Source organism: Oryx dammah, unplaced genomic scaffold (genome assembly GCF_014754425.2).
Source record: "Oryx dammah isolate SB20612 unplaced genomic scaffold, SCBI_Odam_1.1 HiC_scaffold_8, whole genome shotgun sequence".
Taxonomy (NCBI): Eukaryota; Metazoa; Chordata; class Mammalia; order Artiodactyla; family Bovidae; genus Oryx; species Oryx dammah.
Genome location: NW_024070192.1, coordinates 18,624,518 through 18,636,017, shown reverse-complemented (window position 1 = coordinate 18,636,017; position 11,500 = coordinate 18,624,518). Strand labels below are relative to the sequence as shown.

Below are 11,500 nucleotides of genomic sequence, written 5' to 3'. Positions count from 1 at the left end.
ACCCTGCCGAGCGCCAGAGCCACCTTTGGGGCCCCTGAGCCCTTCGGAAACCGGCCTTGGCAGTCGATTAGACACGCAGCCACCCTTTATCTCGGCCTCGTGACTCTCGCTAGTGGGTTCCGTCACCCTCCTCCAGGGGCGGGGGATCCTGTCGACACCACCCTCTGACCCATGGCCCGACCCGCGGCCCCCTACCGCGTCGTCGCCCCGCCCCGAACGGCCCAGCCCCGCCCCGCTGCAGGTTAAGAGGCCCCTGAAGGCAGGAGCTCCTGACAGACGGTCACTTGTGGGGGGGCGATCCGGTCTGGTTGTCATGGCGACGGTGCGGATGGCCTGGGCCCTGTGGGCAGCGCCTGCGGGCGGGAGGCTCCGGGGTCCCCGAGGCACGGGGAGCACCCGGAGGCTGAGCTGCGGCGCGCGGCGGCAGGCGACCAGGGGTACCAGCCCGGGACGCCGGCTCAGCACGGCTTGGGGGCCGGCCCAGCTAGCCCAAGAGGAGGCCGAGGGAGCCAAGGACGACGTCCATCCGTCTGCAGCGGAGGAGCCGTTGTGGACGCCGCCTCCCGCGCCTCCGGTGCCCCCCGATTCCCCGGGCCCCCCACCCGGCCGCTCGCTGGTGCAGCGAGACATCCAGACCTTCCTGAACCAGTGCGGGGCCAGTCCCGGGGAGGCGCGCCACTGGCTCACGCAGTTCCAGGCCTGCCATCACTCCGCCGACAGGCCCTTCGCCGTCATCGAGGTGAGCCGAGCCCGGCGTCGGGCTGGGTCACAGACCGTGGGTGGGGGCTGTGTGCCGATGTGTCGCCGGGCCTGGCAGGACGGGCTGTCGATCGGGGACGGGAACCAGGAAGGGGATCAACGGAGCCCTAACGAGCGCCCAGGACTGGGAGAGGCCACGGCCCTCGAAAAGCCTGGCTCCTAGCCAGGTGAGGAATCTGGGGTCTCCAGCCGGTGGAATAAGATGCGCCAGAGTAGTCCTCCCACCCTGGGCACAGTTAGGGGTTCAGTTGGCCATTGGGGAACCTGGAGAGAAGCTGCCTGTGTCACCCCTCCCCCTAAGGTGTCCTAGAGTCCAAGGTCGCAGGGAGGAGCCGAGCGAGGAACGCTAGTGTGAGATAAGAGGATGATGGCAAGACCCAACGGGGCAAAGGGCAGAGCAGGTGGGCGCAGGTGACCAGAAATGGGGTCTGATAACTCCTGGGCAGGATGGGGACCGCCCCCCCCCACCAAGAGGGGACCCTGAGGACCAGGCTGGAGGAACGAGCAGGTGAGAAAGGAGTCAGGGTGGGCGTCGTGCCCCCTGAACGCCCACGCCTCCGCAGGTGGAGGAGGAGGTGGTCAAGTGCCCGAAGGCCGTATCCAGCCTGGCCTTCGCCCTGGCCTTTCTGCAGCGCATGGACATGAAGCCATTGGTGGTCTTGGGGCTGCCTGCTCCCACGGCGCCCTCGGGCTGTCTTTCCTTCTGGGAGGCCAAGGCACAGCTCGCCCAGAGATGCACGGTGCTGGTGGACGCCCTGCGGCACAATGCGGCAGCCGCCGTGCCTTTTTTTGGCGGCGGGTCTGTGCTGAGCGCTGCTGAGCCAGCCCCTCACGCCAGGTGAGTGCCGACCCTGCCTGTCCCGGCGTCCTCGGATCACGCCGCTCGGCCTGCGCAGCCCCAGCCCCGCGGGGCCCGGAGGCGATCTCCTTGAGCCCCGCGTCTGGCCCACAGCTACGGTGGCATCGTCTCTGTGGAGACCGATCTGCTCCAGTGGTGCCTGGAGTCCGGAAGCATCCCCATCCTGTGTCCCATTGGGGAGACCTCCGCGCGCCGCTCGGTGCTCCTGGACTCGCTGGAGGTGACCGCGTCTCTGGCTAAGGCGCTTCGGCCCACCAAAATCATCTTCCTCAACACCACAGGCGGCCTGCACGACGGCAGGCACAAGGTGTGTCTCTTCCTTTCGGGCTCCAGTCCCCGCGCCTCCGCACCTCCGCTGAGTGTCTCTCTTGCGGCCCCTGCACGCCTCCCTTATGGGCCCCAGAGTCAGTCTCTTCGAAGCTGCATGGGTTGGGAATGGAGTGTCAGGGAGGAATTCAGCCTACGGTGTTCAGATCTGAGCCCTCCCTGGTGGAGGACTCCGGGAGGAAGTAAGGGAAAGGGAGTTAAGTGAGTAGAGGTCCGTAGGGCGGGACGCAGTCCTGCTGCGGCTGCAGGTCGGAGGCTCACCCTAGTCCGGGACACAGGTCCTGAGTAACGTGAACCTGCCCGCCGACCTGGACCTGGTGACCAATGCCGACTGGGTGAGCACTAAAGAACGTCAGCAGATTCGGCTCATCGTGGACGTACTCAGTCGCCTGCCCCATCACTCCTCCGCCGTCATCACCGCTGCCAGCATGTTCCTCACGGAGCTCTTCAGCAACAAGGGTGAGGGCGAGGGCAGGGGTGCGCCGGGGTTTGGGGGAGCGGGGGGCAGGAGAAGCCACAGTAAAGCCTTCCTGCCCTTGCCAAACCTGGGGGAGGTTTGCAAGGAGGTGGACAGGCCTGGGCTGGAACTTGGGTGGAACTAGGCAGGTGGGCGGGACTTGGCTGGGTGGGAGGAACCACAGACCCCACGGACCCAAGTGGAATGAGTAGCTCAGCTGGTAAAGAATCCGCCTGCAAGGCAGGAGACCCCGGTTCGATTCCTGGATGGGGAAGATACTCTGCACAAGGGATAGGCTACCTACTCCAATATTCTCGGGCTTCCCTAGTGGCTCAGACGGTAAAAAATCCGTCTGCTATGCGGGAGATCTGTGTTCGGAAGATCCCCTGGAGAGGGCTAGTAACCCATTCCAGTATTCTTGCCTGGAGAATCCCAATGAACAGAGGAGCCTGGCGGGCTACCTCCAAGGGGTCGCAGAGTCCGACAGGACTAAGCCACTACGTACACACACAGCACAGGAGAGGTGGGCGGGGCCAGGAGCCGGGTGGGCAGGATGGGCGGGACTAGAGGAAGTAGGTGGAACCACAGGTGAGTGGGAGGGCGGGGAAACTCCAGGGACGAACGGTCTAGGAAAAGCATCTCCCTGAGTGAAAAGCACAGACAACTCTATACAGAGCATAGGAAGCATCTCATTGTGGAGAGCTCCCAAAGAAGGTAACTGTCCCACCAGCCACCTTCCTATCTGGAACCTCCACCAGGCTGTGCAAACTTAGGAGTGGAGGGGACCTGGATCTCGGGCTGAACGAACCGCTCCTCCTTCATCCCACCCCCAGGTTCGGGGACGCTGTTCAAGACTGGCGAGCGGATGCTGCGAGTGCGCTGCCTGGACAGCCTGGACCAGCGCCGCCTCGTGAACCTGGTAAACGCCAGCTTCGGCAAAAAGCTCCGAGACGACTACTTGGCCTCGTTGCGCCCGAGGCTGCACTCTGTCTACTTCTCTGAGGGGTGAGCCTGAGGCCCCAGAGGGCAGGGGCCACGGGACAAGCCGGAGAGCTTTGGGTCGAGAAGAGGTCCCAGCCTGCCTCTCCCCCGATGCGCCAGGTACAACGCGGCCGCCATTCTGACCACGGAGCCAGTACTGGGGGGAACCCCGTATCTAGACAAGTTTGTGGTGAGCTCCAGCCGCCAGGGCCAAGGCTCCGGCCAGATGCTGTGGGAGTGCCTGCGGCGGGACCTGAAGACGCTTTTCTGGCGCTCCCGGGTCACCAACCCCATCAATCCCTGGTAGGTTCTGCCCTTCCTGGCTCCCTCTCCAGCTCTCACCAGCCATGCCGGGAATCCACCAGCCTGGAAGAATGGGCTTCCCCTTCTTTCATTAGCCACCCTTCCCCCATGAGAGATGGCTGGCACATCAGTGTGGCCCCACATTCCCCAGGGAGCAGACCACACATGGAGCCTGAGATTTCCCTAAAGGCAGAGCACACTTAACTCTGCTTTGTCCTGTTAAGGTAGATGCCTTGAAGACAGTCTGCACCGGGGACACAGCCTGCCTCTCCCAGGGTCTGGAGAAATTCAGCCCCTTACCGTTTTAGTCCAGGCCCTGTTGCCAAGCTCTGACCCTAGAGCTCTGACCCCACTGCATCTCCAGTGAGACACCCCCTCCTCTCTTTCCTTCTGCAGTTATCCCCATTCCCCTACTACTCTGCTCTGTGGGCACCAAGAACAGAACAAGAACCCCTCCTCGGGCTGCACAGCCAAGGCAGTGTGGAGAGGAAAAGGCGGCCTCACTCTAACCCTCCTAGCTGTGTAACTCTGGCTAGTTAGCTAACTTCTCTGAGCCTTAGCTGCTCCTCTGTGAAAATAGCATAACACCAGGCTATTGGCCGGTGCTATGAGAATAAAATCAGATTACAAACCTCAGGTTCTAGCAGAGTGTTCAGCACATACGAGCATACCCCAGGGATATTACCAGTTTGGTTCCAGACCTCCACTATAAAGTGAATATTGCAATGAAGCAAATCACATGAATTTTTTGGTTTCCTGGGGTATATATGAATGTTTACACTATATTGCAGCCTGTTAAGTGTGAAATAGTTATGTCTAAAAAAACAATGTACATACCTCAAATTTAAAATAGTTTTATTGCTAAAAACTGCTAATGAGCCTTCAGTGAACAGTCATCTTTTTGCTGGTGGAGGGTTTGAAATATTTCAAAAATTACCAAAATGCAACAGAGACATGAAGTGAGCAAACGTCTGTTGGAAAAATGACACTGATAGACTTGCTCCACACAGGGTTTCTGCAAACCTTCGATTTGTAAAAAACACAGTATCTGCAAAGCGCAATGTGCTAAGTTGCTTCAGTCATGTCTGTTTGCAACCCTATGGATGGTAGCCTGCCAGGCTCCTCTGTCCTTAGGTTTCTCCAAGCAAGAGTACTGGAGTGGGCTGCCATACCCTCCTCCAGGGGATCCTCCAGACCCAGGGATTGAACCCAGGTCTCTTATGTCCCCTGCACTCGCAGGCGGGTTCTTTACCACTAGCGCCACCTTAGTGAAACACAAAATGTGGTATGCCAATAGTAGGTTCTCAATAAATGAACCAGTGAGTAGTGACCCCTGCTGCTGCTGCTAAGTCGCTTCAGTCGTGTCCGACTCTGTGCTACCCCACAGATGGCAGCCCACCAGGCTCCCATCTCTGGGATTCTCCAGGCAAGAACACTGGAGTGGGTTGCCATTTCCTTCTCCAATGCATGAAAGTGAAAAGTCAAAGTGAAGTCTCTCAGTAGTGTCCGACCCTCAGCAACCCCATGGACTGCAGCTTTCCAGGCTCCTCTGTCCATGGGATTTTCCAGGCAAGAGTACTGGAGTGGGGTGCCATTGCCTTCTCCGGTAGTGAGCCCTGGCCTTGCCTAAAACCTATCTCCCACCTCCACCAGGTACTTCAAACACAGCGATGGCAGCTTCTCCAACAAGCAGTGGATCTTCTTCTGGTTTGGCCTGGCCGATATTCGGGACTCTTATGAGCTGGTCAACCATGCCAAGGGGATACCGGACTCCTTCTGCAAGCCAGCTTCTGACCCAGGCAGCTGACCCTCTCTAGCAGCCCTTCAGGCCCTGGGACAGCCAGTGTGGACTAAAGGCCATGCCTGCTGGAGGAGACCCAAGGCAGCCACAGGCTGGACCAGACATGCTGGCTGAGTGAACTGCAGAGGAAGCAGCAGCCGTTACTCTACCCTGCCCAGAGAAGGGCACCCAAGGGAGGACAAGCACAGGAAGGAAAAGGGCCTGCCCAAGACCCCCTACTTGCTCCAAAGCCACAACCAGATGGCCTTGAATTTTCAGTCTAGGAATTTGGAGGGAGGAGGGCTTGCCTTTAAGGGCTCTACTCAAGGCTGAGGGTGGGCCAGTGTCTTTCACCACTGTGCTGTTTTGAGGCTTCCTTGCCCAAAATATCACCCATATCTGCCTTATAGTCCACCATTCATTCTAATTTCTTCGGGTCTTGAAACATCTCAGGAGGCCTTGATTAAAATGCAAGTACTTGTCTGAAAGTCAGCTCACACTTGAATTAGCATTGACCCTCTGGGAGCAACATCTTGAGGGATGGGGACCCAGGGGACTCCTAGAGGAAGAGAGGAGCTAAATGAGGCCAAGGCCCCGAGACCTCCCTCAGCCAACTGTCAGCAGCCCCCAGAGGGGCTCCCCTATCCCTCAGTTAGGAAACATCTTCCATTCCACAAACTGGACTGACAGCAGCCCCATCTCCCTTACCAGGCAGGGCTCAGAGCCAAACCCAGACTCGGAGGTCTTCCCCTCAGCCCCCCTGGAGGTTGTGTCTCCATCTTTGCAGGAGCGGGACATTTCAGACAGGCGAAAGTCCAAAGCCTGAGGTTGCATTCGACATTTCTGACTCCTATGATGTGCCAGGCTCCATACTGGCTGCTGAGGCTACTTTCTGTCACGAGGTGTGTGGATGTGTAGGGAGGGACCAGGGGCTGTTGAGACCAACCCCCCTAGAGCAGCCTGTCTTCCCTGAGGAAAGGGGTGGTGTTGAGCACACAGCTGGGTGTAGACTTTAAACAGACCTGGCCTGGAATCCAGATCTGTGGCTTCAGGCTAGCAGCTCAATCTTCTCTGAGCCTCCATTTCCTCATCTGTGAAATGAAAATTCCTCGGCCTCAGAGTGGACCCTTAATCAGTCCTCTGCCTCTAGCTGCCTTCGCCAAAGATTTCTCTCAAAAGAGCTGGCATCAAATGGGGAGGAAAAGACAAGCCACGAGAGGGACTGAGTGAAAGGTCAAAGTGTGTACTGCAGGGAGCATTTGCAGACTTGAAAAGAGAGCCCAAGGACAGTGGGGTCTCTCAGGACAGGAGCAAGGTCGTGGGCAGGTCAAGGTGGGGCTTACCCGGGTATGGGCTTTCAAGAAACCCAAGAGCAATCCCAGCCAATGGCAAAGTGCCCCGTGGGGAGAACAGAGAAGCAAAGCCAAACGTCTATATAAAATGTTTAATTTTGGAGGACTGTGTGGTCTGGTGTTTGGGAGGGCACTCACCCACAGCAGGCCAACCACGGAGCTGGAAACAGAAGGCCAGAGGCAGGAAGTTGGCCCCTGCCTGCCCCACCCCTGCACACTCCAGAGTAGACTGGGGCCTGCTCTGCCCTCGAGGTGGGTGACAGCTAGTGCTGTGTCTGCTCCTGGCATACCCTGAGAGCCCACGACTTCCGTAGTGCCCAGCCCCTCTACTCCACCTGGGCCTGATCCACGTGTCAATACGCATACTCGGTGTCAGTCTCAGAAAAGCACTGCAGAGCCTAGCTGCATCTGCCAGGCTCAAAGAGGGATCTTTCACACTGGCTCACTTCCAGTTCTTGGTCTTCCTCCCTTTGTCTCCCACTCTCAGTGTCCCCTGCCCTCAACCCCTGCCCCCCACAGCCCTGCCTTACTCCGTTTCCTGGGACAGGAGACCCAGGAGAACAGCTGGCCTCAGCTCTCCTCAGAACAAACAGGAAAAGGAAACCCGTAGGGCAGAGTCATCAGGGCTCCCACCCCACCAAGGCCTGAGTCCAGGAACTGGGGAAGAGACCTGCCTCTTGCCAACATACACACACACACACGCACATAACGCAAACGATCAAACAGACCAAAAAGCATAAATAAACATAACTGGGCCAGCAAGAAGGAATGGAGGGTGGCCTTCAGTGGCTCCCTGCACCCATTCTCAGACTCGCGCTGCGCAACTCAGCCGTCAGTGGCCAGGATGACAGCGGCCCCGAAGATGCCCACACTCTCTCCAAGGAGCTTCATCTGGTTCCAGAATTCAACGCGTCGCGTGTTGTGCCAGTAGGCCACATTGCCGTCAATGAGCAGCATGACCGGGGGCAGCAGGACAGCCAAAACCTGGGCAGCCAGGGTCACGTAGTAGCCCGACAGGAAGGCCAGGGCCAGGACGCCATAGAGCACGAAGAAGAGCTGGATCATCAGCTCCCCGCCCGGGAGCTGGTTCAGATACGCCAGCCGGTCCTCCTTGCTGTGCTGCAGTGAGTAGGCCTAGAGACACACCGTCTTCTGAGGCTCCGAATAGGCTGAGAAGCCTATTCTGGGAAGGCCACCCCTGAGACGCAAGCCAGCCCCTACCAGGTGGGCTTTGGACTCCCCTCTCAGACTTGGGGCTTTCTGAAAGTAAGACCTGTGTCTCCCCTCGGACGAGGGAGCTCCGTGAGGCCAGGGTCTCTGTCTCTCCTGACCCTGGGGGCTCAGAAGGAAAGAGGGTCTGCAGTCAGGCTGGGGCTCTCACCTCTGAATACAGAGCTCTGCACATGGGAGATGGTGCTCTGTATCTAAGATGAAGCTAAGTGACCTGAGGCCCACTGATATTCCCTTCCACACTGGCCCCACTCCCAGCACCAGGGAGAATGTAACTGGCTCTGCCAGGCAGCCCCATCAGCTCTAAGTGGCAAAGCCCCAGGTGGGACCTGAACTCTACCAAACCTCTCCTTTGTCCCCTCCCTCAGCCCTCTGGGGGGTGAAGCCATGAGAGGCCCAGTCCCTCTCGTCCTCCTGGCTTTCAGGCTTGGGACTGAATGGTCAATTCACCCTCTTCTCTCCCTGGTGGCAATAATGTTGGAAGAAGGGACTCTCAGCCAGGTCTCAGGCACTTGAAAGGCTCCCAAGGCCCAGAAGCTGGAGGGGGCAACTGCTGGGAGTCAAGCCTTCAGGAACTACATGCAAGCCTCGTTCTGTCCACCTCCCTGGGTTCTGCCAGGTACCAGGCATCGGTTCACAGCTCACTCCCAGTAAAGCACCTCCAGTCGACAATCCCCCAACCTACCACACAGACGAGGTAGATGCCCAGGAAGACCTGGCCGGTGGACTGGAGGGAACGGCTGCGGGGTTTCCGACGGTACAGCTCCCCAGCACCGCTGGCCAGCACAAGAAAGCCACCGATGATGGCAACTGTGCGTGAGTACATACGGACCTAGGCCAAGGCGAGGGGACCCCGATCAGAAACTGAAGCCATTGCACTTCTGGCTGCTCGGAGCACAGAACTGCCCATCTCTACACATCCCGATTCATCTGATGAACCCTCTTACCATTACCATGAGCAGGTAGAGCAGAGAAAGATAATTCTTTTTATCAGAAGTGGAAATTGAGGCCCAGAGGGGTTAATAAACTTGTCCAAGGTCCTACAGAAAGTGGCAGAACCCAGATACCAAGTGTTGCCCCTCTCCCCATCCCCAGGTCTGCACATTCAAAGTTCAATATTCTTTCTGCCATAGGGTATACTTTGTTCCCCAAACTAACCAATGATCTCACTGTCCAGTAGCTATTCTCACACCTGCCTCCCCTAATTGACTGCCAGTCCATTCCTTGTGGGTAATGCCTTGGTCCAGGCCCATCTCCAAGCCTGTAGTGCCTGGCACAAGTCCTGGAATCTACAGGATTGAATGCTGCCCTCGGATTAGATAAATTTCATAAAATTTGATGGGTGGACTAGGTACTCTCTAAGGTTCCTTTCTCCCTGGTTCTGATAACTAAACTAATGGTGTAGAGTTCTGGGAACCAGGTGACCTGGGTTCTGGTCCCACCTGTAATGCTAACTGCAGTGTAATTTGGGGAAAGTCTGTTTCCCATCTCTGGACCTCAATTTCTGCACTCTGAGGGGGAGGTTTGCTGGTCTCTAAGGTCCTTCCATTCTTGTGGTCTGTAATAACCGCTACAAATCAAGGGCTTCAACCTTCCCAGGCTTCGCACTGTGCTCCTGGCTAGTACCAGGCAATGGCCAGCTGTCCCAGGCATCGGCTTCCCCGGCACTACAGCCAAGTCCCACCTAGGGGCGAGGTGCTCACCTTCAGCCAGTCCCCGTAGTGGACGTAGCCCCCGACGTAGGCGGCATAGGTGCTAATGGCAAGCTGGAGTGCGGCCCCCAGCGCGAACCAGCGCCGCTTCACTCCAAAGGACATGAAGCTAGCGCACAGCACGGCTGCCCCCATGTCGAAGTACAGGTAGGGTACTGGGATGTCGGGCTTCCTGCGAGTAGAGAAGGGGGAAGGAACGAGGACAGAGTGAAGCAAAGGATGAAGGGGGAAGAAGAGTCTTGAGACTCCTCGGGTTCCCGCAAGCTCCACTGCTTCTCCAAACCTGAGCCCCGTCTCATGGCTAGGACCCCGGCACTAAGCTCGATGCCCACCATGCTCCAGACCACAGTCCCTAACAAGTCCGAGGTCCCAGTTCCTTCCAGTCCAAGGGTCCCTACCTCTAGGCCACAACTTCTTCCCCACCTCACCGCACCCCCATTCTTATGACTGGCCGGACCGCCCCCACCACATTCGGCGACCGCACGGACCCGCTCACCGGCGCGCCTCGGCCCTCTCAGCATACAGCATGAGCTGGCTGAAGCAGCCCCAGAAGGGGCAGCGTGTGAGCAACACAGAACCCAACTGCATGATCAGCTGCAACATCCACCGTCGCGAACCCATCTTCGACGCCATCTTGAGGAAGGGCAGTCCGCCGCAGCCTCACCCGGCCGCCAGGGAAAGGCCGGCGCGGGGATGCGACGCGCAACTTCCGGGTCTCGCGGGTTTTCCCCTCCCTCCCCGGCTTCCGTCGGGAAACAAAGCTCTCACTCTCTAGTTCTGGACTGAAGAAAGTATTGTAGCTGCAGGATTCCGTTATTCTTTCTGCCGAGAGAGGCTCAGGGTCCTTTCTTATAGCTGCAAAACTGAAAACTAGAGTAGAGGAAGGAATAGTAAGCGAACTAGCCTTTGAATACAGCTAAACCTGGGCTCCAACTCTAATGCAACTCTGTGACTTTCAACATATCTCCTATACTTCCCAAGATTCATCTGGGAAACTGGAATGACATCGACGTCACAGGGTTGGTCCCAGCACACAGTAGGGGTTCAGTGAATGGTGTACACAACACACACACACACACACACACACACACAGAGGAAATCACACACACGAAATCCCTCTGCTTCTGTTTTAAGTTTAGAGTAAGAGGGTCTCCTGAGAGCCACTTGTAGAGAACTTTGGTCTTAATTTGCCTTTCTTCTGTCCCCTGAGAGGAGAGAGACCTGACGAGGAAATATGGGTCATCTCAAGCAGTCCATTCCTCCAGGTCTAGTGCTCCGACTCTAGCCCAAGCTATTTTTTTCAGTTTAGCTGCATCAGGCTTCCGACTGGTCTCCCCCACTTTTTCTTTGGACTTGTTTGTTCTCAGATCCTCTATTTTGTTCTCATAACCATCAGGCACCTCTCCCTTGACTCAGTACATTAGCGATTGTATATTTGTGACTTGTCTATTTGATGACTAGATTAACACTAGATTGTGAGCTCCATGATGGCACGGACAATGTCTGGTTTCTGCCTACTGTTATATCGACAGGGCCAGGTAGACGAGATGCATTCAGATGTGTGCCAAATAGATAAGTAAATGAACAAAACGTGTTACCACTATGTCATGTCTCGGTAACTTCGTTGAACAAATGAGCAAAAGTTCGAGGCACTCTGGGATTGTCACCACACAGCCATCCCCACCTAATCTTCCTGCACCCCCTCTACCACCCTGCAACATACAAATTCATCTTCTAATA

General features: G+C 57.1%; 2 protein-coding genes across 2 annotated transcripts; one reads left to right on the top strand and one right to left on the bottom strand.

Moving 5' to 3' along the window:
- The first annotated feature begins 273 nt into the window (after nucleotides 1–273).
- Nucleotides 274–5,954, top strand: NAGS (N-acetylglutamate synthase). Its single transcript, XM_040245198.1, has 7 exons — nucleotides 274–739; nucleotides 1,323–1,597; nucleotides 1,712–1,925; nucleotides 2,224–2,404; nucleotides 3,236–3,407; nucleotides 3,504–3,686; nucleotides 5,340–5,954. Exons 1-7 carry the CDS (start codon nucleotides 314–316, stop codon nucleotides 5,491–5,493), a joined length of 1,605 nt encoding a protein of 534 aa, XP_040101132.1. The 5' UTR covers nucleotides 274–313; the 3' UTR covers nucleotides 5,494–5,954.
- Nucleotides 5,955–6,896: 942 nt separating this feature from the next.
- Nucleotides 6,897–10,455, bottom strand: TMEM101 (transmembrane protein 101). The gene is made up of 4 exons (XM_040245197.1): nucleotides 10,257–10,455; nucleotides 9,752–9,932; nucleotides 8,734–8,880; nucleotides 6,897–7,952 (listed from the first exon to the last, which is right to left on the bottom strand). Exons 1-4 carry the CDS (start codon nucleotides 10,391–10,393, stop codon nucleotides 7,644–7,646), a joined length of 774 nt encoding a protein of 257 aa, XP_040101131.1. The 5' UTR covers nucleotides 10,394–10,455; the 3' UTR covers nucleotides 6,897–7,643.
- Nucleotides 10,456–11,500: the final 1,045 nt, after the last annotated feature.